The 24,390-nt window shown below is 37.4% G+C and overlaps 3 protein-coding genes across 3 annotated transcripts; 2 read left to right on the top strand and 1 right to left on the bottom strand.

Moving 5' to 3' along the window:
- Nucleotides 1–2,041: 2,041 nt before the first annotated feature.
- LOC143613669 (F-box protein At1g70590-like) lies at nucleotides 2,042–7,251 on the top strand. The gene is made up of 5 exons (XM_077087317.1): nucleotides 2,042–2,619; nucleotides 3,757–3,870; nucleotides 5,829–5,962; nucleotides 6,084–6,266; nucleotides 6,987–7,251. Exons 1-5 carry the CDS (start codon nucleotides 2,139–2,141, stop codon nucleotides 7,152–7,154), a joined length of 1,080 nt encoding a protein of 359 aa, XP_076943432.1. The 5' UTR covers nucleotides 2,042–2,138; the 3' UTR covers nucleotides 7,155–7,251.
- A 2,838-nt stretch (nucleotides 7,252–10,089) lies between these two features.
- Nucleotides 10,090–16,182, bottom strand: LOC143613679 (uncharacterized). Its single transcript, XM_077087327.1, has 4 exons — nucleotides 15,640–16,182; nucleotides 13,608–13,760; nucleotides 11,278–11,483; nucleotides 10,090–10,429 (listed from the first exon to the last, which is right to left on the bottom strand). The coding sequence occupies exons 1-4, from the start codon at nucleotides 16,180–16,182 to the stop codon at nucleotides 10,225–10,227; spliced, it is 1,107 nt and encodes a 368-aa protein (XP_076943442.1). The 3' UTR covers nucleotides 10,090–10,224.
- Nucleotides 16,183–18,265: 2,083 nt separating this feature from the next.
- On the top strand, nucleotides 18,266–23,211 carry LOC143613682 (ABC transporter B family member 26, chloroplastic-like). Its single transcript, XM_077087329.1, has 18 exons — nucleotides 18,266–18,715; nucleotides 19,704–19,831; nucleotides 20,089–20,131; nucleotides 20,362–20,406; nucleotides 20,515–20,637; nucleotides 20,718–20,821; nucleotides 20,907–20,961; nucleotides 21,057–21,127; nucleotides 21,186–21,288; nucleotides 21,373–21,583; nucleotides 21,656–21,729; nucleotides 21,915–21,971; nucleotides 22,056–22,130; nucleotides 22,259–22,333; nucleotides 22,411–22,692; nucleotides 22,776–22,834; nucleotides 22,903–22,963; nucleotides 23,067–23,211. The coding sequence occupies exons 1-18, from the start codon at nucleotides 18,266–18,268 to the stop codon at nucleotides 23,145–23,147; spliced, it is 2,097 nt and encodes a 698-aa protein (XP_076943444.1). The 3' UTR covers nucleotides 23,148–23,211.
- Nucleotides 23,212–24,390: the final 1,179 nt, after the last annotated feature.

Below are 24,390 nucleotides of genomic sequence, written 5' to 3'. Positions count from 1 at the left end.
AACTACAAACTCGATATTATAAATTATAAGCGATTAGGTGAAACATCACTTTTTAAGCTCTAGTTTGTTTAAGTGTATATGTACTCATTGGTTGTAAGTAGTGTTGCAAAAATCCCGACCAGACACCGATTAATCTCCGATTAATTGCTGGTCCCAACCTCACTAATTAATTTTGCTAGTCGGCTAATCAATCGGTCAACGATCAAATCCGGCTAAAATCGGCGGTTTCCGGCGAGATTCTGACCAAAATCAGCAATTTTCAGCGAGGTTTTAGCAAAAATTAGCGATTTCCACCGAGATTCTAGCCAATTCCCAGCCAAAATATGTTTGTGTATGTATAAAACTGAAAATTACATATAAAAATGTGTGTGCGTATATATAAATCTGAAAAATATACATTAAAGTCCGATCCGATTAATCGCTAGTCCCCACCCCATCGCCCGACTACCGACTAACGATTATTACAACACTGGTTGTAAATCTATCTATATGTACTTAAAAACTTGTCCTTTTATGGCATTCATTGAAATGACAATTAAACTATAAACTAATTTAATTGTACACTGAAATAACTATAAGCTAGTTTAATTGTACATTGAAATAACAAGCACATGAGATGGACTCCTCATACGGTATAGACGTCCCACAACTTTATTCAAAAACTATCCAAAACCACACCGTCAACACAAGTCAAAAAGGTTTATAAAAAAAAATAGTTTTTTAATAACAAAGACCCGAACTCTTAGGATCACTCTTTTCCACCCGAAGAACAGATCATGGTGACAACTCCATGACTTAACCTTAAGCAAATTACTTCAGATGAAACTTAAAATCGCAAACTCATATGAAAAATCTATCATTGGACTAGTTTGTCTTTCATATAAAACAAAATATCTAATTATTAAAGTAAAAGCATTATCAATAGGAATTAATGTCATGCTAATAAAATTTCAATATTAATATTGTATTAACTATATAATAATATATAATAAACTTATGATAATGACATTACTATTTACTAATATTCTTTATTTAACAATACTAATGTATTCTTTTGATTAGTCAAAATATTAAATTAAACATTTTAGAAAAAAATTCTTAAAATGTATGTTTTATAGAAAAATTCCGTTTATATTTCCACAAATTAAATGTTATTTCCAAACATGTTGTAGTGACATGTTTTTAAGGCATGCCAACATGTTTAGAGGATCAATAACTAGGTATCACGTGTTATTAATAACTCAAGGGACGACTATTTGTTCAATAAAACTCGTCTGAGCGATCTGTTTACAAATCTATTAGGATGGCTTGTTTGTTCAACAAAATCACTGGTTTATTCAACAAACTTGTCTGGACGACCTGTTTGTTCAACAAACTTGTATGTGATGACCATTTTGGGCTAGCTGGCATTATTTGATTGAAGTACAAACCCGTTGGGCGAGAGAAAATGACAACGATGGCCTGTGAACTGGCAGCATACAATATGGTCTATTAAGAAAACGCTTAAGTCAAACTCCAAAACTAGCGTGACCCCTGTTAAAACAACATAGTCTGATCTAGGGGTGCAAACAAGCTGAGCCCGAGCTCGACTAGGCTTGAGCTCGGCTCGTTTAATTTACACGGAGCTCAAAGCTCGAGCTCGATTCATGAATAGATTCTCAAGCTTGAGCTCGACTCATTTACTATTTACCAATTATTTTTTATATAATTGAAATTATTTTTATATATTTTTTTATTATAATTTTATATATAAAATAATATATATTATTTAGTTATTTTCATTTATTTTTCATAACATTATATATATTAATTAATAATTATTAAATATATATTTAAAAAATTATATAAATGACATGCTCATTTAGGTTTGTGAACGGTTCGAACTTGATTAAACTCGTCTCAATCAAACTTTTTAACAAACCGACTTCGAACAACTCGTAAACAGCTTGACTCGTATGCACCACTTAAAAATAATAATAATAATAATAACCCCTTGTACCTCCCCTCACGCATCACTCACTCATTATTATTATTATTATTATTATTATAACCGTCACCTCCGTAACCGTCAAACTCCATTTCCCAACTACCACCGCCTCACGCCACCACAAATTAGGGTTCCGCCACCGCCACAAACCATGACCACCGATCACACGTGGCCTCACCGATCCGAAACCTCTCACTTCACCACCATCCCGTTCCCAATCCAAACTCCATCTCCAAAACACTCAAATTCCACTCGTAACCGTCATTTCCAAACACCGTCACCGATGACGTCATCGTCCTCCTCACACCGTTCAAACAACCGCCACCGCGACGTGCTGACGTCATCATCCACACGTCGTACGGACGCTCAACGCCGAGACTTCGCGTTGCTACCGAATGACGTGCTGAGGAAGATAGCAGCGAACTTCAGCTTACCGAACCTGCAAACGGCGTCGTTAGTGTGTAAGGCGTGGAGAGACGGACTCCGGCCGTTGCGTGAGGCGATGTTGTTTTTGCGGTGGGGGAAGAGGTTTAAGCACGGGCGAGGTGGAGTGAAGGTGAGTTTGGAGAAGGCGTTGGACTCGTTTCTCAAAGGCGCTGCGCGTGGATCGACGCTCGCGATGGTGGATGCAGGTAAATTAATCTAATCTAATCGAAATATTAGATATTTGTTTTTTTGAAATTGGATTAGAATTCAGATTAGATTAGGTTGATTTGATTAGAATTCGAAAGTCACGGCCAATTCGAATTCGCTTTGGGCGGGGTTTGATATTGAATTAGTAGCGTAAAGATGATTAATATTTGTGTGCGTGTGTGCATATATGTGTGTGTGTGTCAGTGTATGTGTGTATAACCGATTGGTATACTGAATCTAGGGCTGAGCACGGTTCGGTTCGGTTTTTAGGTGAAACCGAAACCGAAAAGTCGGTTTTTCAAATACACAAACCGTTCGGTTTTTGGTTTTTTGGTTTCAGTTCGGTTATAATCGGTTTTTTGGTGTGTAGACATTGCAAAAAAATTCCAAAAAAATGAAAATGCATATTAGATTCAAAACACAAAAATAGGCATTTGTTACATGAAACCAAACGAATACAAACTTGCAAGAGTACTAGAGTTTTAAATTCAATAAAGTTCTTAATAAAAAAACACTAAAAGTTTAGTTTCAATCTTCATTCTTCATCTTATTCATGTTCAAAGTTTACTCCCAATTTTCATCATCTTCATAATCTTCATCACCATCAACGGTTTATCCTTTTGGTGTTTTGTTTCTGGTCATAACATCTTAAAAAACACATATAGTTGTATTAATATTTAAGTAAAAACACTTATCGCTTCGGTTCGGTTTTTTTCGGTTTTTTAAAAATGGAAAACTGAACCGAAACCGAAAATTCGGTTTTTCAAAAAAACAAAATTAACCATCAGTTAATGCTTCGGTTCGGTTAATTCGGTTTTGGTTTGGTTAATTCGTTTTCCTGCTTACCCCTAACTGAATCTATGGTGGATGCAGGAAGTGGTGTTCAGCGAATTGAATTTCGAATATTGGAATTGAATTATTAGAATGCTGATATTTTGAAGCTGGATTCGAATTGAATTAGAAATGTGATTAAAATCAATAGAATCCTGTTTCTCATGTAGTCATGTGTGTGTGTAATTTGAATTCGAATTTTGAATCAAATTTAAAATCATAAATTCTCATTCGATTCAAAATCTGATTTGTAATTTGAATTTCTGAGTTTTTTTAGTCAGTATACTGAATCCTGCTAGATGCAGGGCTGGTGTATTGGGAGATGGGGAAGAAAGAGGAAGGTGTGGCTTTGTATAGGAGAGCTGCTGAGCTTGGGGATCCTGCTGGACAGTGCAATTTGGGGATTTCGTATCTTCAAGGTAACAAAGGTTATCTGCGTAAACTAGCTGAGGTAGACGCTCGTTTTGACTTACGAGAGCTCGAGGTCATGAGTTGAATTTTCAAGCTCAAGCTCGTCTTGGGCTTGGCTCGAGCTCATGTTTGGTACCTTAAACAAACAACTGAGCTCAAGCGTAGCTTTGGCTCGTTTAAGCAACTGCATGCGAGCTCGGGCCAAGCTTAGGCTCATCTAAAGTTTTTTTTCCTCAAAATTATTAAAATGATAATAAATGTATTTAAATTAGTTAATGAATAATAAACGAGCCGAGATCGAGCTTGAAAGTATGACTCACAGCCTCAAGCTTTGAAAAAAGGGTTCGCAACGATCCGAGCTCGAGCTCTTGTAAAGTTGTAAGTCAAAATGAGCGGTGCAGGGCTGGAGCTCGGGCTCAATCAGTAAACGAGTTTTATTTGAGGCTCAAGCTCGGTGCAGGATCCATAAGGATCGACTCGTTTCAAGTTATATTGATCCAATCTTGAGTAGCTTGTTTGCACTCATTCCATTAGGTTTAAATCGTCTTTGAAAGTTTGTTTTTATTGTCCTTGGCTTATGGTTTGATTGCTATATAGTTGGTTGTTTCTTTGGAGTTAAGAGATTTGGCAGGGGGTTTAAGAATTAGAACCACTGTGTCTGCAATTAGGTTAATTGTATTAAATTTCATGAAATATCATCAGTATTATAGTCTGTTGCACTGAAACGCCAAAGGAGGTGGAGTCCCCGTCCCAGGGACGCGCCGGGGACGGAAACGCCGGCGAAACGCCGCCGAAACGTTTCCCGGCCGTTTCCGAAAATTAGGGACGGGATGTAATACGTATCTGGGCTTTGGGTACGGCGTGCTCGAAGTTTCCGAAACGGAGATTCCGGCGCCGGAGCAGTAGGAAGAAGGAAGAAGATACAGGCTTAATGTGATGGCTATTAACTTTTTTTTAGGTTTATAGGTTTAAACTAAGTTTAGGTTTTTTTAACATTTAACCCCTTTATGTTTCACTTGTATGTATGAATCTAATCCCTAAAACATAACTTTTACATAAAAATGCGTTTTTTCTTTAATCTAGTCTCTTTAGGTTTGTATATTTCATTAGTAACCCTACATTTTAACTACCGTATTCAATTCTTAAACAATACACACACACACACACATGACTTTGTGTAATATATTTGTATTGTTTTATATTCTTTTTTGCCGTATCGTTGCCGTACCCGTATCTTGGATTTTTTATTTTTGCCGTTTCCCGTACCCGTAACGTCCCCGTATCCTGATCCCATACCCATTCCCGTGCTACTTACTATTATATGGGTTTTCTAATGGCTGTTTGTGGATAATTACGCAAATAGATAAATTATTACACACACACAACTAATAACACAAACATTAAGGTGCTTAATAGGCTTTGCTCATGAGATGGTTGTTATATTCTTGTGTATTAGGGGTTAGTCTTTTGTCAATCATAAGAAGTAAGGGGGTTTAAATTCACATGTATATGCAATTAGATTAGTTGTACTGTAATTCTTGCTATCTTGAAGCTACTACTTGGATTTCTAGTTGTTGAGCTTGTGGATAACCAGGTATAATGATTAATGATCACACACACGACAAATAATAGCATTGAATGTTCATATGCCTATTCTGCTTTGTTCACGCCTTCATGATATGATTGCTATATTCTTGTGCATTAGGGATTAGGGTCTGGGTAATCATAATATGCAATTAGATAATGGAACCTGGCTTTCTGCTATTCCATAATCATCACTTGGTTTTGTACTTTTGCAGTAGTTGAACTACTGGATAACCAACAAAAATATAATTGATCACACGCGCACAACAATAGCATAAGTCTTTGTGTTTGTTCTATTAGTTTCAAATAATTATCTCCATTGTTCTATCAAAGGGTATTTTAGAGCTATAAATTTTGACATGTTTTACTTCAACAAATGCAGCTGAACCGCCTAATGTGAAGGAGGCAGTTAAATGGTTATATCAAGCTTCTGTTGCTGGCTATGTTCGTGGACAATACCAGCTTGCGCTTTGTTTGCATAGGGGTATAGGAACAGACCAGAATCTGTCAGAAGCGGTAAGTGGTCCTTTGATGTCTTTTTTATGATACAAGGCCAATTCGGTTGGCTTGAAAACTGAATTGTCTCTATTTTTTAGATAGATATATAATTTACATAGTTTTTGTATGTTTTAAACAGGCGAAATGGTATTTGCGAGCTGCTGGGGGTGGATATGTGCGCGCTATGTATAATGTATCATTATGTTACTCTTTAGGCAAGGGCTTTACGCAAAACCATAGACAATCAAGAAAATGGATGAAGCTTGCTGCTGATCATGGACATAATAAAGCTCAGTTTGAGCATGGACTTACCCTATTTTCGGTAATCACTACTACAAGTAATACTTAAATTTTTTATATTACTTTGGAAAAAAGTCAACATTTGCCTTTGTAAAGTACTATACATTCTCCTAATCCATGAATTTGAAAAAAAAAATATTGACAAAACTCTTCGCCTTGGTAAAGTTTTCGGGCTAGATGGTTGCACGAGTTTTTCATTCCAAAATATCAATGACATTTGACAATTCTTTAAACGCGAAACTCATGAAAAGGTAACAGACTTTCGTCTGATTTTTGTTCTAGGTAGGGGTGTTAACGAGCCAAGCACGAGCTCGACTAGGCTCGAGCTCGGCTCGTGAGTCGTTGTTTTAGATTGGGCTCGGCTCGTTTATTATTTGCTAGTTAATTTATATACATTTTTAATTGTTTTTATATATTTAGAGAAATCTTTAGCAAGCCCAGGCTCGAGTCAACTTGTATAATACCTTAAATGAAGCCAAAGTTTGGCTTGAGCTCGGCTGTGCAATGTGAAGCGAATACATTAAAATCCAAAAGAGTTAAAACTTAAAAATACACAAGGCTCGAGCTTGGGCTTGATAACTGAACGAGCTTTATTTCTTGAAAAAGCTCAGCTTTTTTCAAGCTTTTATCGATCCGATCTCGTGTAGCTTGCTAGCGGCTCGTTTTACAGTTCTGACTGTTTTGTGTGTTTCGAAACTGTTTTTTACAGGCTAATAACGAGACTGTTGTACTTGATTAACAGGAAGGGCAGATGATGAAGGCTGTAGTGTACTTGGAACTGGCGGGTCGTGGTGGTGAGACGGGGGCAGTCCATGTGAAGAATGTTATACTTCAACAACTATCATCGTCTTCTCGAGAACGTGCTCTCACTCTTGCCGACAACTGGCGCGCTCTTCCATCATCCCGTTGACCGACGTTGTCCGTATGCTTGGAGAAACCATCTTTTATACAAAAATTATACTTCTTCAATAAAATGCATCTTTGTGTGCTTAAACTTCATCAACACGAGAACAGACGAGAGCAGTTAAATGGTGTATTAAGATCAACGTAAGTAGATGATGCCAGCCACCATGGTCAAGGTTCGTTCTCTGTTTTTATGTTGTGCTTTTACAATCCGCGAGTCTGTCTGTATATTGTATTATTGTATCCTTTTCGAGTTTTCGTCTATGAATCAAATCAAGAACTCTTGTTATTCTAGTTCTCTTTTAGCTCCAATGTCTCTTGATGCACTTCTCGTTAGCCACTTACGTTCTATGGTCGTCGTCTAAAATCTACAGCCGCATCCAGTAACCATCGATTATCTAGAGGTGTGCGATATGTTCTAGAAAAGCAAAACCAAGAACCGAACTGTATTGGGTGGGTCAAAATGTCTTTGAGTTGTGGTTGTTCTCGGGTTGTTTTCATGCATAACCTATCACAAAACCAATGTAGTTTTTGACTTTTTCCTGGACTGAATCAAATCGACCCCCCCCCCTTTCCAGAAAACCCCCAAAGCTAAGACGGAGAATCGAATGCTTAATCGGATAAGTCTCATGCCGGGTATCCGGGCTGCTTGGCCCGACCCATGAAAAGGATAACGTTTGACATGAATTTTGATCATGTCTCATTTAAGTTGGACCAGCCTCTTTCGGGGTTCACCTTTCACATACCTTGGGATTGCATACTGCAGCAACAGTTCGAATTATAGAGCAACATCTTAAAAGTAATGGTTAACAGTAGATATTTTATCAACATAATTTTTCTTCCGTTTAAATTTATTTTCATAATTTGTTTAGTTGCGTTAATCGACACTAAAACGTCCTATTTAAGACAAAAGACCAAAATGTCCTACTTAACACGAAAATATAATGGTGTTAGTATTCTGGATATAAGAAAAAAAATAAAACTAATGGCCAAATTGACTTTTGGACTTAAAGCAATAATTTGATCAACCCACATTAGCTAAAAACCGTTTTTAACTCTTTGATTATCTAGATTCACAACTTAAAATTTTAGTTTCAATGAATATCCATTTATTTATATTAGAGGTGCACAAATCGGGTTCAAATGGAAAACCCGAACCGGTTCCAAACCGGTTTTTTCACACCGGGTTGTAAAATGGCACCGGTTCCAATCAAGAACCGGTTCGGTTCCCGACCCGAACCGATGCCCAGATATGCGAACTTTTAAGAACCGGGTAGGGTATGAACCGGAACCGGTTTTTACGTAAAAACCGGTTCCACCGGTTTTTTTTGAAATTTAAATATTAGAGCCGTTAGGAACCGGTTCCAACGGCTATATAGCCGTTTTTGACCGTTGGAACCGGTTTTTTAACTATAAATAGGTTATTTTCTTACTATAAATAGCAAGGTTTGTTTGTTTACTTGTTAAACAACTTCCAAAACTATAAAACACACTCCAAACCACAATTAACCTTAAACCGACAACAAATGGCAACAAATGATGACGTTGTTATGGTGATCGAAACAACAAGATGCCCCGATGTTTGGGTTCATAACGATTTGTGTCTCATGACCGACTCACATGAGTTGGCACGTTGCAAATATTGCTCGAAGTTTCTTAAAGCAGGGTCCAACTCGACATTACCGTTGGAACCGGTTCCAACGGATCTATTGTCTCAAAAACCGGTTCCAACGGCTATATTACCGTTGGAACCGGTTCCAACGGCTAATTGGTGTCTAAAAAACCGGTTCCAACGGCTATATTACCGTTGGAACCGGTTCCAACGGCTAGTTTGACTTTTGTTTGACCCTTCAAAAAAAACCCGTCGGAACCGGTTTTTCCGGGTACGAACCGAACCGGTTCCAATTAAGAACCGGGTAGGAACCGGGTTGGAACTGGTACTGACATACAAATAGGAGAACCGGGTACGATTTTCGGGTACAAAAATACCCAAACCGGGTATTGTTCCAACCGGGTTGGAACTGGAACCGGTTCCGGTTCAGTTCCACCAGTAGGTTCCGGAACCGGTTTTTTGTGCACGTCTAATTTATATATACTATATAAACCCGCTTTTGAAAATAACGGAATGTTTATGATCATTGCCATTCTTGCGTTACTTGCGCTTGATGTCATATCCGTGATTTTGTTATGTAGAAAGCTCTCGTCGACGATGTATAAGATTCTGAAGTTTATTGATATCTTCTTGGCGTACGTTGCTCCCTTTTGGCTTACGATGGCGTTAGATCCTTTCGACAAACTTATTCGGATGCCGTATTTGTTGGTAGCGCTTGCATTTGCAAATTTATGTTCAGAGGATGACAATGAAGACAAGAAACTCGACAAGAGTAACTTGTTTTACTCGTGTTGGTGTTATTCGTACCCAACAACCTCAACTGGATTGTGTATTTGGTCATATATCCATCCGTTGTGTTAGAAGTTATATATTCGCTTGTCATCATCTTCAAGTTCATCATCCTACCAACGTTATCCCAACAAGACACGAATGACAATCATTCTTGAGTTACTTGCGAGTTTCGGTTTTAATTTTGGGATGCATTTTAGAAGTCATTTAGATATCTCATTAAACATAATCTACATATTTTATCCCATAAACTCTGATGCATTTTATAATTTTATTAATGTGTCTTTGAATCCGGTTGGAATGGATCACAAGTCCACAACCATTGGTTTGGAACTGGTTTGCAGTTCTCTCCATTGAACCCTGTTCCAAACCAGTAAAACCGAACCGTGTCGGTCAAAAATCAACGGTTAACAATTTTGAGACTGAACCGGTTTGTATTCAACCAGGTTTCAACTTATTGTTGACCAACCTGAAGCGGTTTCATTTTAATCGTTGACCAACCGGTGACGATTATATGACCATTGAATAGAAGTTAAAACAAATACAATAAAAATCACAAATTTCAATTCTTCATATACACATTGAGATTATATAATGATCATATTATACAAATTTGTTTAAAAAGACGACAATTTTGAGTTCATGAATGATACCTGCAAATGTACCGAGCTCATCATCACTGTAAAAGGAGGGCTGCTCCGACGAGAGCCACCCACAGTACTAACGCCGCCCAGAAGGCCTGGTTGTTTGCCAGGTCACCGGGTGGTCGCCATACCAAAAAGTCACCAAGGTAGTCTCTACCGGATGGCATTTGATTGGTTGTCGATCGGTTTATTTTATCGTCCTTGTCCTTGTTTTTGTCACTCCATGTTCCTGCATAGCTGCATTCATTGATAATATTCTTAGTCATCTAAATATTATAATGCACACTTGACTTTTAACATACGTAAAACAGTTAAACATGTGAAATACGCATCACTAGGGGTGTAAACGAGCCGAGCTGCTCGTGAGCTACCTGAGATCGGCTGGTTAAAAACTAGAATCGTGCCTGGCTTAAACAAGCTCGAGCTTTTATTGACGCATGTTTAATAAATGAGCACGAGCTTGAGCTTTTATTGACGCTTGTTTAATAAATGAGCACGAGCCCAGCTTCACATATCAAGCTCGAGCTGGTTTGCGAACCTAAACGAGCTTTTTATTTATGTAATTTTTACATTATGTAATAACTATTATTATTATTATTATTATTATGAGATAAATAGTTGAATATACAAACTGAGCTCAAAACCTCCTAAATTATAATGGTCCCTGTGGTTTGACCATATTGCAAGTTTGGTCCCTAGATTTAAAAAAAATGCAAACTTAATCTAAACATTTATGAGAGGGTTGCACGTCTAGTCCCCGAAGTTAATCTCAATTAGTGTTTTTTTTTATTACGGAAAAGTGATGTCATGTGGCATTCATGTGAGGGTAATTGTGTCTTTTTTAAATTTGGAACCCTAACAAAATACTCTTTCAAAGTCCAAAACTCCTAAAGTCGATTTCATCACCTTTGATTATGCACTGTTCGATTTTGCACTGATAAAGGTGATGAAGTTGACGTTAGAGGTTCTAGAGTTTGAAAGAGTGTCTTATTAGGATTCCGAATTACTCTCACATGAATGACAAACTTGCAATATGATCAAACCACTGTGTGTAACTTTCTCAAAATTTAGTAATATGAACTCACCTATCGTAGCTGGAACCGATAAGTGGAATCGTAACCATTTCTTCTTGTGATATCTTAAGCTTGGGAGCTTGCAAGATATATCTAAGGTCTTTAGCTTGGCGTCTAATACCGATAATGGGATGACTTGTTTCTAGCTTCCGGTAAAGATCAATGCAATCTTTGTGGCGGTTATTAGCTTCATAAGCCATAGCAAGCCATATTTGTATCTGTATATACCAATACCAAACAACAAATGAATCAAAAAGGTCCAACTTATTACAAATTTTGGCCCTTAGCCAGTCAAATCGATTAAGAGTTTAAGGGAAAATGTCATAATTCATAAAAAATACTGCACGACTTCAAACTTTTTGTATGAATAAATTATTAAACATATTATGCCAATGTCAGATATATAGCCTATGTGGCACCCATGTCAGCACGTAACTAGTTTCAAGGATTTTCAAGGATATTACAATTGAAGATTAATAAAGGATTTATTTATGAAAAAAAAAACTCATACTTAGAACAAAGAAATCAAAAGGGTCTAATTTACCACAAATTTTGGCCCGTAACCAGTCAAAACTGGTTAAAAGCTTAAAGGCAAATGTCAGAAAACCACTGCAAGACTTCAACACTTTTTGTATGAATAAATCTTTAAACATATTATGCCCAAGTAAGCATATATAGCCTACGTGACATCCATGTCAGCATGTAACTAGTTTCAAGGGTATTACAGTTAAAGATAGGCCTGCAAACGAACCGAACGAACATGAACAAGGGCATGTTCGTTCGTTTAACTTTAAACGAACAGAACACTCAATCGAACACATGTTTTGTGTTCGTGTTCGTTTATTTAAAAAATGAACATGTTTGTGTTCGTTTATGTTCGTTTGTTTAAATAAATTCTAAAAAAACAGTTCACGAACATAACATACAGGGCCGGCTATTATATGTGGCACGGGGATCGACCGCCATAGGCCCGACTACCCCGCTAGGCCAGAAATTTTTTAAAAAAATTTATATATATATATATATGGTGTTATAAAAAAATTGTATTTGAACTTATAGTATTAGATTTTCAATTTTGTTTAGGCCCATATAAAATCAATCATGTCCAAATATCCAATTGCTCAAATTATTTGAAGTCCCATAGCACAATTACAAATTTTTTTTATTGTTATTTTGTTATACACTTCTACCGCTCAAAAAAATAGATCTTCAGAAGGCAGAAAGCCAAACAACCTACCGCACGGCCCTGCTTCCGCCGTCCGTCCGTCCGTCGTCCGTCGCCGGACCGCCGTCCACCGTCCAGACCTGCACGACCACTGCCGCACCACCACCACCAACCTCCAGCCTTCGATTCTCCAAAATTCTGAATTTCTAATCTGATCTAGGTTAGTTATTTTTTTGATTAGTTTTATAAAAGTTATTGACTTAGAATAATAGAATCTTAGATTTAATTGTTCATAATTCATGTTTTATTTGTTTATTGAATTATGTTGATTTGTTGACAGTTTGTTTAGCGAATAGACGATAAGACGAATAACACATTTGACTAAGTAACTAACTAAACTCGGAACTAAATAACAAATATTAATATATATTATTTTTGCATCGCGTTTCGTTTAGGTATTTAAATTAGATTATTTTGCTACAATATTTATGTTTTGTGTATTGAAATTACTATTATCATCGTATGATTTACTTTTTTTTATGAATTATCGAGTTTTTTTTTTGCTTAAGTCTTTAGGCCCGAATTTAGGTTCGCCTCTGGCCCAAAAATTTTTAGCCTTTCTCGGAGCCGGCCCTGATAACATAACTGAACAAAAATAAACAAGCATAAACAAACATAGATGAACATATATGAACAAATGTAAATGAACACAAATAAACATAAACGAACATAAATGAACACATATAAAACCATTAAGTAGATGACTCTTCAAGATAATATTTAATTATTTTCTATTAATATGTAAACGGGCATAAACGAACATAAATAAACGGATATAAATGAATATAAATAAATGAACATTCACGAACATAAATGAACGAACGAAACACGTGTTCATCTTCGTTCGTTTAATTAAATGAACACAAATTTTTTGTTCATGTTTGTTCGCTTATTTAATAAACAAACATAAAAGAACTTCCCGCTGAATGGTTAACGAACAGTTCACCGAACGCTCGGTTCATTTACAGGCCTAGTTAAAGATTAGTAATATAAAAGGTTTATTGATAAAAAAAATAAAGAAACTCATAGACTTATCTGATATATGTTTTTTTTTCATGAAATTTGTCCTTCAAAATGGATGGTATCAGAGTTGTGACATCAATTAAACTCAACTAACCTCGCCACCAAACAAAGTGGGCCTCGGTATGATTGTGAGAGCACCTTCCAAGTATTCGATAGACCGCCCATACATACCCTTTCCATAAGCCCGTTGGCCCATATCAAACATCAACTGAGCCATTTTCCTCCTCTCTGCTTGTTCCTTAGCAACCTACCAATGTAATGAGAACTGATGTGTTCCAACATATTGTGGCTAACCATGACATATATAATAATACTGCATATTTGAATAACATTAGGAGTTGTTCACCTTTTTAGCTCAGCAGCCAAAATTCTCAATGTATCATACTACAATTAAATTCAAATATTAGGAACAAGGTTCAAAGATCCATTTGGATCATAGTTTACATTCTCCTTTCATAGTTTCTAGTAAATCCTTGTTTGGTAAATAAAACCAATAAAGAACTAAATATAGTCTAAAACTTCTTAGTGATAGTTCTATCTATTGAAAAATGAAAAGTCTGTAAGGTATTATTTATTATTGATATATTTAATCTATATAATCTAATATTATTTAATCTATTTCGTAATCTGATCAAAAGAGACACATAACTAAGGACACATAATTTGTGATTTACTAAGAACAAATGAACAATTACAAAGGAAATCTAATCAAATCATATATTTTAAGTTTTTAACTATAGTGATGATATAACAAAAATCATAACTAATGTATTCTTACTAACACTGTCAGCAACAACAATTGCACATTTGCACGTAGGCAACGGTTACTTGGGACTTAGGGCATGTAGCTAGTTTTCTTTCTTGTTGTTAAAGTCTTAAAGAGGCTGCAGCTAAGCTCAGTACACTTTATAAACTTGTAAGGTCATTCCATAGCAGACATTTATCACACACTTGCACACACAGACATCATTCAAACCTCTACTTAGTTCCTTAGAGTTACTTCAACAGTTCAACATGAATAGAACACGCCAATTTAATGTTATGAACCCTAATTCCATGATTTCACAACATAATCTTAGTTAAAGACATGCTAAATCTACACAAATTGAGTTTCAATTCCTATTGTAAAGTGTAAACCCAAAATCTAAGATCATGCTCCTAAACACCTAAAATTGAATACATAAAACGATAAGCACAAACTGTTCGTGAACTATTCAGCGGGAAGTTCGTTTATGTTCGTTTGTTTAATACATGAACGAGCATGAACAAGGAATTTTGTTCGATTAACTAAATGAACAAACACGAATCGTGGCCATGTTCGTTCAATTGTGTTCTCGAGCGTTCGATAATGTGTTCATTTACGTCTATGTTTATTAATGTTTGCTTGTTTATGTTTGTTCATTATAAATGTTTAATACTTTTTAATAATATTTCTACACTTATAAACTTACTAGCCGAACCGAACCATTGACACTGACCATTCTCCGCTAGCCAAATCAAATAACGCATTGTTCATGTCCGTTCATTTCATAAACAGTTCACAAACAAGTTCATTTCCTTAATGAACGAACACGAACAGGAAATTCGTTCGCTTCTCCGATAAAAACTTAACAGACGAACATAAACAAAGCCTTATTCAGTTCGGTTCGTTTACAGCCCTCACAGACAGCTAGCAGTTCGTGTCATAACGTGTTTTAACAGGTTAGAGACGGCACGGGTTAACACAAGTATTAATATCATGTAAAATTCATATATATAGCAACTTAACACTAATAATTCTGTATACTCTCCTACCATTAACAAATTAACCATTTGCAACTTGCAAAACACTAACAATTGAAGCAAGTAGGAACTAATGAAGACTTAAAACACTAACATTGAACACTAAAAATTGATACTTAAGACTTAAAAACACTTATATCGGGAATATCAGTGATGTATCGGTCAATATCGTCGATATATTATCGATACCAATATTCTCTCTAGCCTCCTAATTTTAATTATTTTTAAAATGGTATAAAATTGCATAGCACACTTTTTTGCTGAACAGGTCTTATCGTGTCTAAACAAGTGGCCAATCGAATCACTAAACGATAACAGTAATAACCAAATAACTGAAACCTCACCTTCTCGAGCTCTCTCCGAACTCTCTCCCTCTTCTCTTCTTCCGTCTCTTCACCGTCACCTCCACTCTCACCTTCATCCTCCTCCTCTTCCTCACCGCGGCTCTGCAACTCCTCCGCCTTCTTCTCCAACTCTCTCATATCCTCAATCTCCTTCACTCTCATCCGCATCTCATTCTCCCACTCCAACCGCTTCCTCCGCTCGCTCTCCACCTCCGTCTCCACATCCGCATCCTGATCTCCGTAATTACTTCCGTTTCCGTTCTCCTCGTCACTCGAACTCTCGTAATCCACCTCGTTAAACTTCGAATTCGCCTTCCGTCCACGCGTACCGCTCCGATTAATGTTAATATTATTATTATCCTTATCGATTGGTACGGATGTGTAGAGGTGGTTGGAATTGGAAGTAGGTGATACGATGAGATCCTTTTTGAAGAGGTTTAGGAAGATATCGGACGGTAAGAGACGTGGTTTGCTGCGGTCGAGTACGGTGGTGAGAGGTGACGTCACGTCGAGTAATAGCGTTAGGTTTCCGATAACCGCCATGCCGGAGAAGAAGAAGATACGGTGATGGAAAACGGTTATGACTGTGGGAAGTGGTGGAGTCTGTTAGAGAACGGTGGGAAGATATTTTTGGTTTATGTAAATGACAGTTATGCCCTTACGTCTTTGCGGTGTGGCAGTTGAAGACCTTTATCTTTGGACTACTTTTACTTTACACCTTTACTTTGAAGGTTTGATGTGATTTGAGGTGCACACACCGGGTATTTTCAGGAACCGGAACCGGGTAGGAACCGGTTCCCGGTATGGTCAACAAAGGTAAAATCGGGTCCAAATAGGAACCGGTTCGGGGTATAATCGGTTATTTGACCGGTTTTGACCGGGTTTTTTCGGGGTTTCGGGTAGGGTCGGGTTTTGACCGGATATTTCCGGTTCTGGTTCTGGGTACGCCTTTGAGGAGAAATCCTATACCAGGTCCTACTCGCAGGTAGGGTACAAGTAGGAACCGATTCCGGGTCGGGTACACCGGGTCAGGTCCGGAACGGGGTATTTTGTGCACCTCTAAATGTCATTGGGTAGGGGTAGTTTCGAGCTCGAACTCAAAATTAAACGATGCATCTTAGTTAGGCTCGAGCTTGATTTTGAGGTTGAACGAGCCTAAGATCGAACTAATGAGCCAAGCCAAGCTGAGTTTGAGTCGATTTTGGCTCGGTTAAAAAAATGAAGTTTTTTAAGCTGGCGCTCAGCTCAGATTGTGTAAAATTAAGTTTTTTAAGCTAGTTTTATTCAAGCTTTTATCGAGCGAGTCATGAGCCGCAAGTTTTTGAGCAACCCTATCGTTGAGTCTACCTTTTTTATACCTACAAAAATGTGTGGAAAATATTAAGTGATAGAGTTGGTTTAAATATTTCAAATCGTACAGACGAATTGGTATGTAATTTCACAATGTTAAAATGGGTGGTCAAGAGATCTATGGATTAGCGTAGAATGATGTCAAGTGATGAGAGAGCATTCGAACATGAACTTGTTAAGATGTAGGATGGGGACATTCTTTGGCCATCTTCCAACGTGAAGTATAGCGTGTGTTGAGAATTATAACTAATGAATAAATGAACATTAACTTGGTAGAATATTTGTAGTTTTGATATGGTTGGTATTTACATTCAATGAGTTGACTATTTTTTATACAATGCATGGTATCAACATTAACTTGGTAGAATATTTATAGTTTTTGATATGGCTGGTATTAACATTAATGAGTTTACTATTTACGTGAAAAAGCATAGTGTGTGTAGAGAATATTTATAGTCTTGATATGATTGGTGTTAACATTCAATAAGTTCACTATTTTTTATAAAATGCATGATATTAACATTAACTTGGTAAAATATTTATAATTTTTGATATGGCTGGTATTAACATTTAATGAGTTTACTATTTATGAGAAAAAGCATAGCATGTGTAGAGAATAATATCTGATGAATAAATGAACATTAATTTGGTAGAATATTTATAGTTTTGATGTGGTTGGTATTAGCATTTAATGATTTTACTGTTTCTAATGTTCATCATATTCTCATGTCAGACATCCTGACATATTACTTATCTGCTGATATCACATGACCAGGTTGTAGCCATATTGACCACTTATTTCGAATTGAATACCATGATTGAATCCGTCCATGGTTGTCCGGATGTATCAACAAGCCACATATTGTAACTTGTAACTGTTCCTACACTTTTGTCCATAGCGGGTACCTGAATCTGACACCCGTCATCACATACCAAAGCCGACTGCAATAAACAAACCTCGGTTTTAATAATAATCAAACCTTGAGGGGCCTTCATTGCACTTTTATAAACAAGTGGTTAGTATTCACTTCACGTCACTACTTCCTTTCCCAAAACGCCACCGTTTCACTCCTTCCAAACACGCCACAATATTATGTTATATTATTATTAGCCTTCTTAAAACGCCGTCGTTTCTCTCATTCCAAAACCAAACACACGTCACCATAATATTAGCCGCTCGCCGACGATAACATCTTCCGTCAACACAACCGCCATTTCACGGCAAAAAACGGTTAATCTCCGTTAACTCCGTCACTTCCGTTAAATGTAACAAACTATGACGTTAATTCTCAACACTCATCATTGTTATCATCATCCTGGCTTCATTTACTCCAAACTCCACTCGAATACATTCAGTTTCACCAAAATTAGGGCTCAATTCACTCACCGGCGAGTTGACCGAACCGTTGATCGTAACATTGACCGTCGGAGAGTTGTTTACGTGACGAATTCGGCTTCGGTTAATGGATACACTGTACGGAAGCATGATGATGTTCCGGAGGTTGTGGATGACGTGGCGGGAGTACCGGAGAGGTTGCTGAGAGTTGTGAGGTTGATTCCGGCGGTGCTTCCTGGTGGAGAGTGGTGGAGGTTTTTGGATGACGTGGAGGTTGCGCAGAATGCGAAGCCGGTGACATTGGTACGGGCGCTTCGAAGGATGTGGGAGCTGATTTCGAGTGATCGCTGGATTATATTTTCGGCGTTCTCGGCGTTGATTTTAACCGCGGTAGTGATTTTTTGTATTCTTTTGATTTTGCATTTTAGGTTTAATGTGTGTTAGTTAGTGTTTTAAGTGAAATGAGGTAGAATTAGTGGTGAGGTATGCTTAATTGGGACATACAAGCCATTAATTGCAATCAGGATTTAAGTAGTTAGGGGTGTAAACGAGCCGAGCCTGATCTTGACTAGGCTTGCGCTCGGCTCGTATGGAGTTATGAGAGCTCGAGCTTGAGCTCGTTTGTTTTGAGCTCTTTTTCTAAAGCTAGAGCACGGCTCGTGAGTCTGTTGTTCAAGCTTGAGCTCGGCTCGTATGAAGTTATGAGAGCTCGAGCTCGAGCTTGAGCTTGGTTTGTTTCGAGATCTTTTTCTAAAGCTGGAGCATGGCTCGTGAGTATGTTTTTCAAGCTCGAGCTTGGCTGGGGCGCAGCTCGTTGATCGTTTATTATTTAGTTTATTTACAATTTTTAGTTGTTTTTATATTTTGAGAAAAATCTTAAAAGAGCCTAAGCTTGGCTCGAGCTCATGTAGTTCCTTAAATGAGTTGAAGCTTGGTTGTACTGTGTGAAATTAATACATAGAAGTCCAAATGGGGTTAAACTTAAAAATGCACAAGGCTCGTTTAGGCTTGATGAGCCTAAGTGAGCTTCGCATACGAGGCTTGAGCCATGGCTCGATAACTAAACGATCTTTATTTGAGGCTTGAAAAAGCTCGGCTTGTTTCGAGCTTTTTATCGATTCGTTCTATAGTAGCTCCCGAGTGACTCGGTTTATTTTCACCCCTTATTCAAGCTGAATTAATCTACTTTTGAATTTCTCAAAATATGGACAGATGCTGTGCAAACAATTCCTTTAGTTGGTAATTTGTGTCTGATTTAGAGCCTCTAAAGAGTGTTCTAGTAATTAGCATGAATTGCCATTTGCAGGCTCATATTTTTGGATGAAAATTTAGGCCTTTTTTCTGTGAAACTAACTTAGATTTTGTTTAAATCATACAGCTTACAGAGATCTCAATTCCTCATTTCCTGACAGCATCTATATTTTCAGCCCAAAGTGGAAATGTAGCAGTATTCCGTGGAAATGTGAAGCTATTAGTTTTTCTATGTGTCACTTCTGGTATTTGCAGGTTAAACTTTTATTAGATTTTAGATGGTTTATCTTGTACATCAAATTTTTATTGAAAATTAGTGCAAGTAAGAATTGCATTTCACATGGGCATTTGATTTTTGTTGAAGACGTAAACCACTATATATGGTTTTAGAGGTGTATTTATGTTTCGTAGTAGCTTGTTTACTTCTGTGACTATAAGATAACATTAATATATATTGTACTTTTTATTTTATCAGAAATATCTGACATTTAGTTGTGTATTTGAAATTCCAGTGGACTAAGAGGTTGCTGGTTTGGCATTGCAAACATGATTCTTGTGAGTTCATTTAACTATTCATCTCTAAGAATAACTTAAAACATTGCAAAGTTTGACTTTCCACCATGTCAAACAAAAAGGGTTGACTATTAGTCAAACATATTAGATAACACCAGAATTAGCATTGATAATTTGTAATAATGCCCATGACCAAAGAATGAGTTTAGCTTGAATGCTGCATAAGAATAAAAGATGTAATTTTAACACCTTTTAATTTCTATAACCTGCAGGTTAAACGAATGAGGGAAAAGTTATATTCCATCCTTCTTCTCCAGGTTTGTGTAACATAATTATATGATGCTTTCTGGACTATATGATCGTCCTTATTGATTATTTTTGTATTCAGTGAATAAACTTTTTTCAATAACTATATCTTTCTGCAGGATATAAACTTTTTTGACTCTGAAAGTATTGGCGATTTGACTAGTCGATTAGGTTCAGATTGTCAGCAGGTGTCACGGGTTATTGGGAATGATCTTAACTTAATATTAAGGAATCTACTTCAGGTGCACTAAATTATATTATATGTTCCTATTTGTTTTGAGGATCTCAAAATAGAAAATTTAATTTCAGTGTTTTCTTTCAGGCAACAGGGGCTTTGATCTACTTGTTGGTCCTGTCTTGGCCACTTGGCTTATGCACATTGGCCATATGCTCTACTTTATCATTAATTATGTATCGATATGGACAGTAAGATTTTTCAGTTTTCTTAAAACTATATTGATTGTATGCAGTAAATGCAGACATTGATGTTTTAAATATGAATTATGTATAGATACCAGAAGAAAGCAGCCAGGTTAACACAAGAGTACACTGCATCTGCAAACGAAGTACTATAAGATTGACTTATGTTAACAAAGAGTAGTGTTCATGTATATATTTTCTCTTTTATTTTATATATTTAAATGGTGTGTTACTTCTATAGGTTGCACAAGAGACATTTTCTTTAATGAGAACAGTCCGAGTTTATGGAACTGAGCATAAAGAACTTGAAAGGTGTGCATTCAATGCGCTTAAGGTTTAATTTGATTCATACTGATTTACTCACGGATAGGTACGACAATTGGCTGGACAAACTAGCTCATATAAGCTTGAGAACTAGTGCTGCTTATGGAATATGGAATTGCAGTTTCAACACTCTATACCATTCTACACAGGTTTTGCTCTTTCCTAAGCCTATACACACACGTATGTATTTTTTTCCATCAATGTGTGCTTTATATGAATGTCTAATTTTATAGGTTATTGCTGCGCTGGTAGGAGGAATGTCTATAATGGCTGGTCATATAACAGCTGAACAACTTACAAAGTTCATATTGTATAGTGAATGGCTGATTTACTCTACATGGTTTGTGGGTGACAATTTATCATCACTAATGCAATCTGTCGGTGCAAGTGAAAAAGTATTCCAAATGATGGATCTTGCACCTAGTCACCAGTTCACTTCCAAAGGTAAGCAAATTTTTTAATTCATCAAAGCAATACTTAATACCTGAACTAATTGCCTATGTTGAATCGTGGCAGGGTCAAAGTTGCCAAGTTTGAAGGGTCGTATCGAGCTTGTGAATGTATCATTTAGCTATACATCAAGGGAAACGGTAAACTAATAATGCCTTCTTTTATACATGTAAATGATTGATACATGAAATATGATTATGAAAACTTTAGCATCAAAATAATAATACATTTTCTTCCAACATATATTCAGTATTGTTTTTTAGCAATCCATTTGATACAACGCTGACTTTTGGAATAAAATGAATAATAATACACATTTAAACAGGTACATGTATTACGAGATATAAACCTTACTGTGAACCCTTATGAAGTAGTTGCACTTGTAAGTAAGTCGATTATTCTATCTGCCTAATTTGTTTTATAAAATAACACTTCAAGTATTATTTTTTTTAATAACGTTCATTAGGTTGGTCTTAGTGGTAGTGGGAAAAGCACAATTGTGAACCTTCTACTTCGTCTATATGAACCAACAAGTGGCCAGGTAACCCTTTCTTCCAAAATGGTGAATTTTCAGTAGCAATAACGGGTCAGACCGGTTAGTTAACAGGTCAAACCAGGACGATGCATGTTGACCCGCAAATATTCTTTGTCCTTTTTTTGCTCGTGCAGATTTTGATTGACGGGTCTCCTCTAAAAGATTTGGATATCAAGTGGTTAAGAGAAAAAATTGGATATGTTGGACAGGTCAGCATAAAAAGAAACGGAATTTGATCTAACTTTATGGCCATATTACCCCTTCGTTAACTACTTATATAAAACAGGAACCTAGGCTTTTTCGGATGGATGTGAAATCAAATATAGCGTATGGATGTACACGAGATGTAACTCAAGAGAATATCGAATCGGCAGCGAAACAAGCATATGCCCATGACTTTATTATCTCGTTGCCTGATGGCTATAATACAATTGTTGATGATGATTTACTTAGCGGAGGACAAAAGCAAAGAATCGCAATTGCTCGTGGGATTCTTCGGAACCCATCTATTTTGATTCTTGACGAAGCCACTAGTGCTTTAGATGCAGAGAGTGAATACAACATCAAGGTATATACAATATATATGTTCAAAACGTTATGCATCAACCTTCGTTTTTTGCTTATCGGCTATTTGGCTCCTTGATCGTGTAGGGTGTGCTTCGTGCTACTGGAGATAACTTTAAGAGGACTGTCATAATAATCGCACACAGGTAATAATACAAATAAAAAACCAGTTTGTTATTCATGGTTAAAAAGACTGATTTACCCTTTTCCACAGACTATCCACTGTACAAGCCGCAGATAAAATAGTTGTCATGGACCGTGGCCAGATCATTGAGGTAAACTCTTCAAAACACTTTCAAAATGGGTTTTAAATGGGTCGGGTTGGTCAGTTATGGGTAACTAACCGGAAACTCAAACCATGTATGGTTGCGAATCCAGATGGGAAATCACAGAGAGCTTCTACTTAAAGACGGATTGTATGCGCGGTTAACCAGAAGACAAGTTGATGCTGTGGGATGACACCTGAAACATATATAATCTGATAAAATATGTTTTTATGGTCAAACAACAATATATTATTATTGGAATGAGTTGCGGCTACAGGTGCCTGAGAACGTTGTTTCGAGACCCATATGTTTCGAGTTTATGTCATTCATGGGTGAATCATGGACTTTTAGCTTCATCATCATGAAATGCTAATATAACTTATTCTATACTATTGTCTTTTTTGACCAAATTGTATAATGACTTTATTGTTGCAAAATTGGCTAGGAAATATATTGCTTCTATTTTTATTTAGTTTTTTTGGCACATTGCTTAAACATGATATTTGTGCATTTAGGATTGTTGATTTTGTATAGTTTGAATTTTGAAATGGTCAACATATATGTGGTCATTTTGTGTTTGTTTTTTTATGTGTCCAAGTATGATAAAATTTATTTAGGGGGTGTTTGTTTTTTCTTCAAACATCTTCAAGGGAGCTAATGTCTGCAGGCGCGCAGACATTACCCTTGAAGACTGTTTGTTTTTTTTCTTAAAACAGATCTGAAGTTATCTTCTTTCATCTTAAAAGAAAAGCAATGAAATCTTGCTTAAAACATCTTCACAAAAAAACCCTACTCTTCTCCCTTTGCAGCCACCCTCTCATCCACTGCTCCTACCACCGTCCGCCAACACCACCACCCACCGTACGCCGCCACCACCACCCCCGTACCCCGCCGCCACCGTCCACCACCATCCACCGCCACCACCACCGTCCACCACCCACCATCCATCACCACCACCGTCCACCACCCACCATCCATCACCACCACCGTCCGCCACCACCACCACCATCCATCACCGCCACCACCACCATCCATCACCCACCACCACCACCATCCATCACCGCCACCACCACCACCATCCATCACCGCCACCACCACCGTCCACCACCCACCATCCATCACCACCACCGTCCACCACCCACCATCCATCACCACCACCGTCCGCCACCACCACCACCATCCATCACCACCACCGTCCACCACCCACCATCCATCACCACCACCATCCATCACCACCACCACCATCCATCACCGCCACCACCACCATCCATCACCCACCACCACCCCCATCCATCACCACCACCGTCCACCACCAACCAAAACCATCCATCACCACCACCCATTGTCCACCACCACCATCCACCGCCACTACCCACCGTCCGCCGCCACTACCACCATCCACCACCACCACCTTCCACCACCCACCAAAACCAAAT

The sequence above is a fragment of the Bidens hawaiensis genome, unplaced genomic scaffold (genome assembly GCF_021521415.1).
Source record: "Bidens hawaiensis isolate Kalapana, Puna unplaced genomic scaffold, B.hawaiensis_p1.1 tig00038015_1, whole genome shotgun sequence".
NCBI classification, from domain to species: Eukaryota; Viridiplantae; Streptophyta; class Magnoliopsida; order Asterales; family Asteraceae; genus Bidens; species Bidens hawaiensis.
This window is presented reverse-complemented; position numbering and strand designations above follow the sequence as displayed.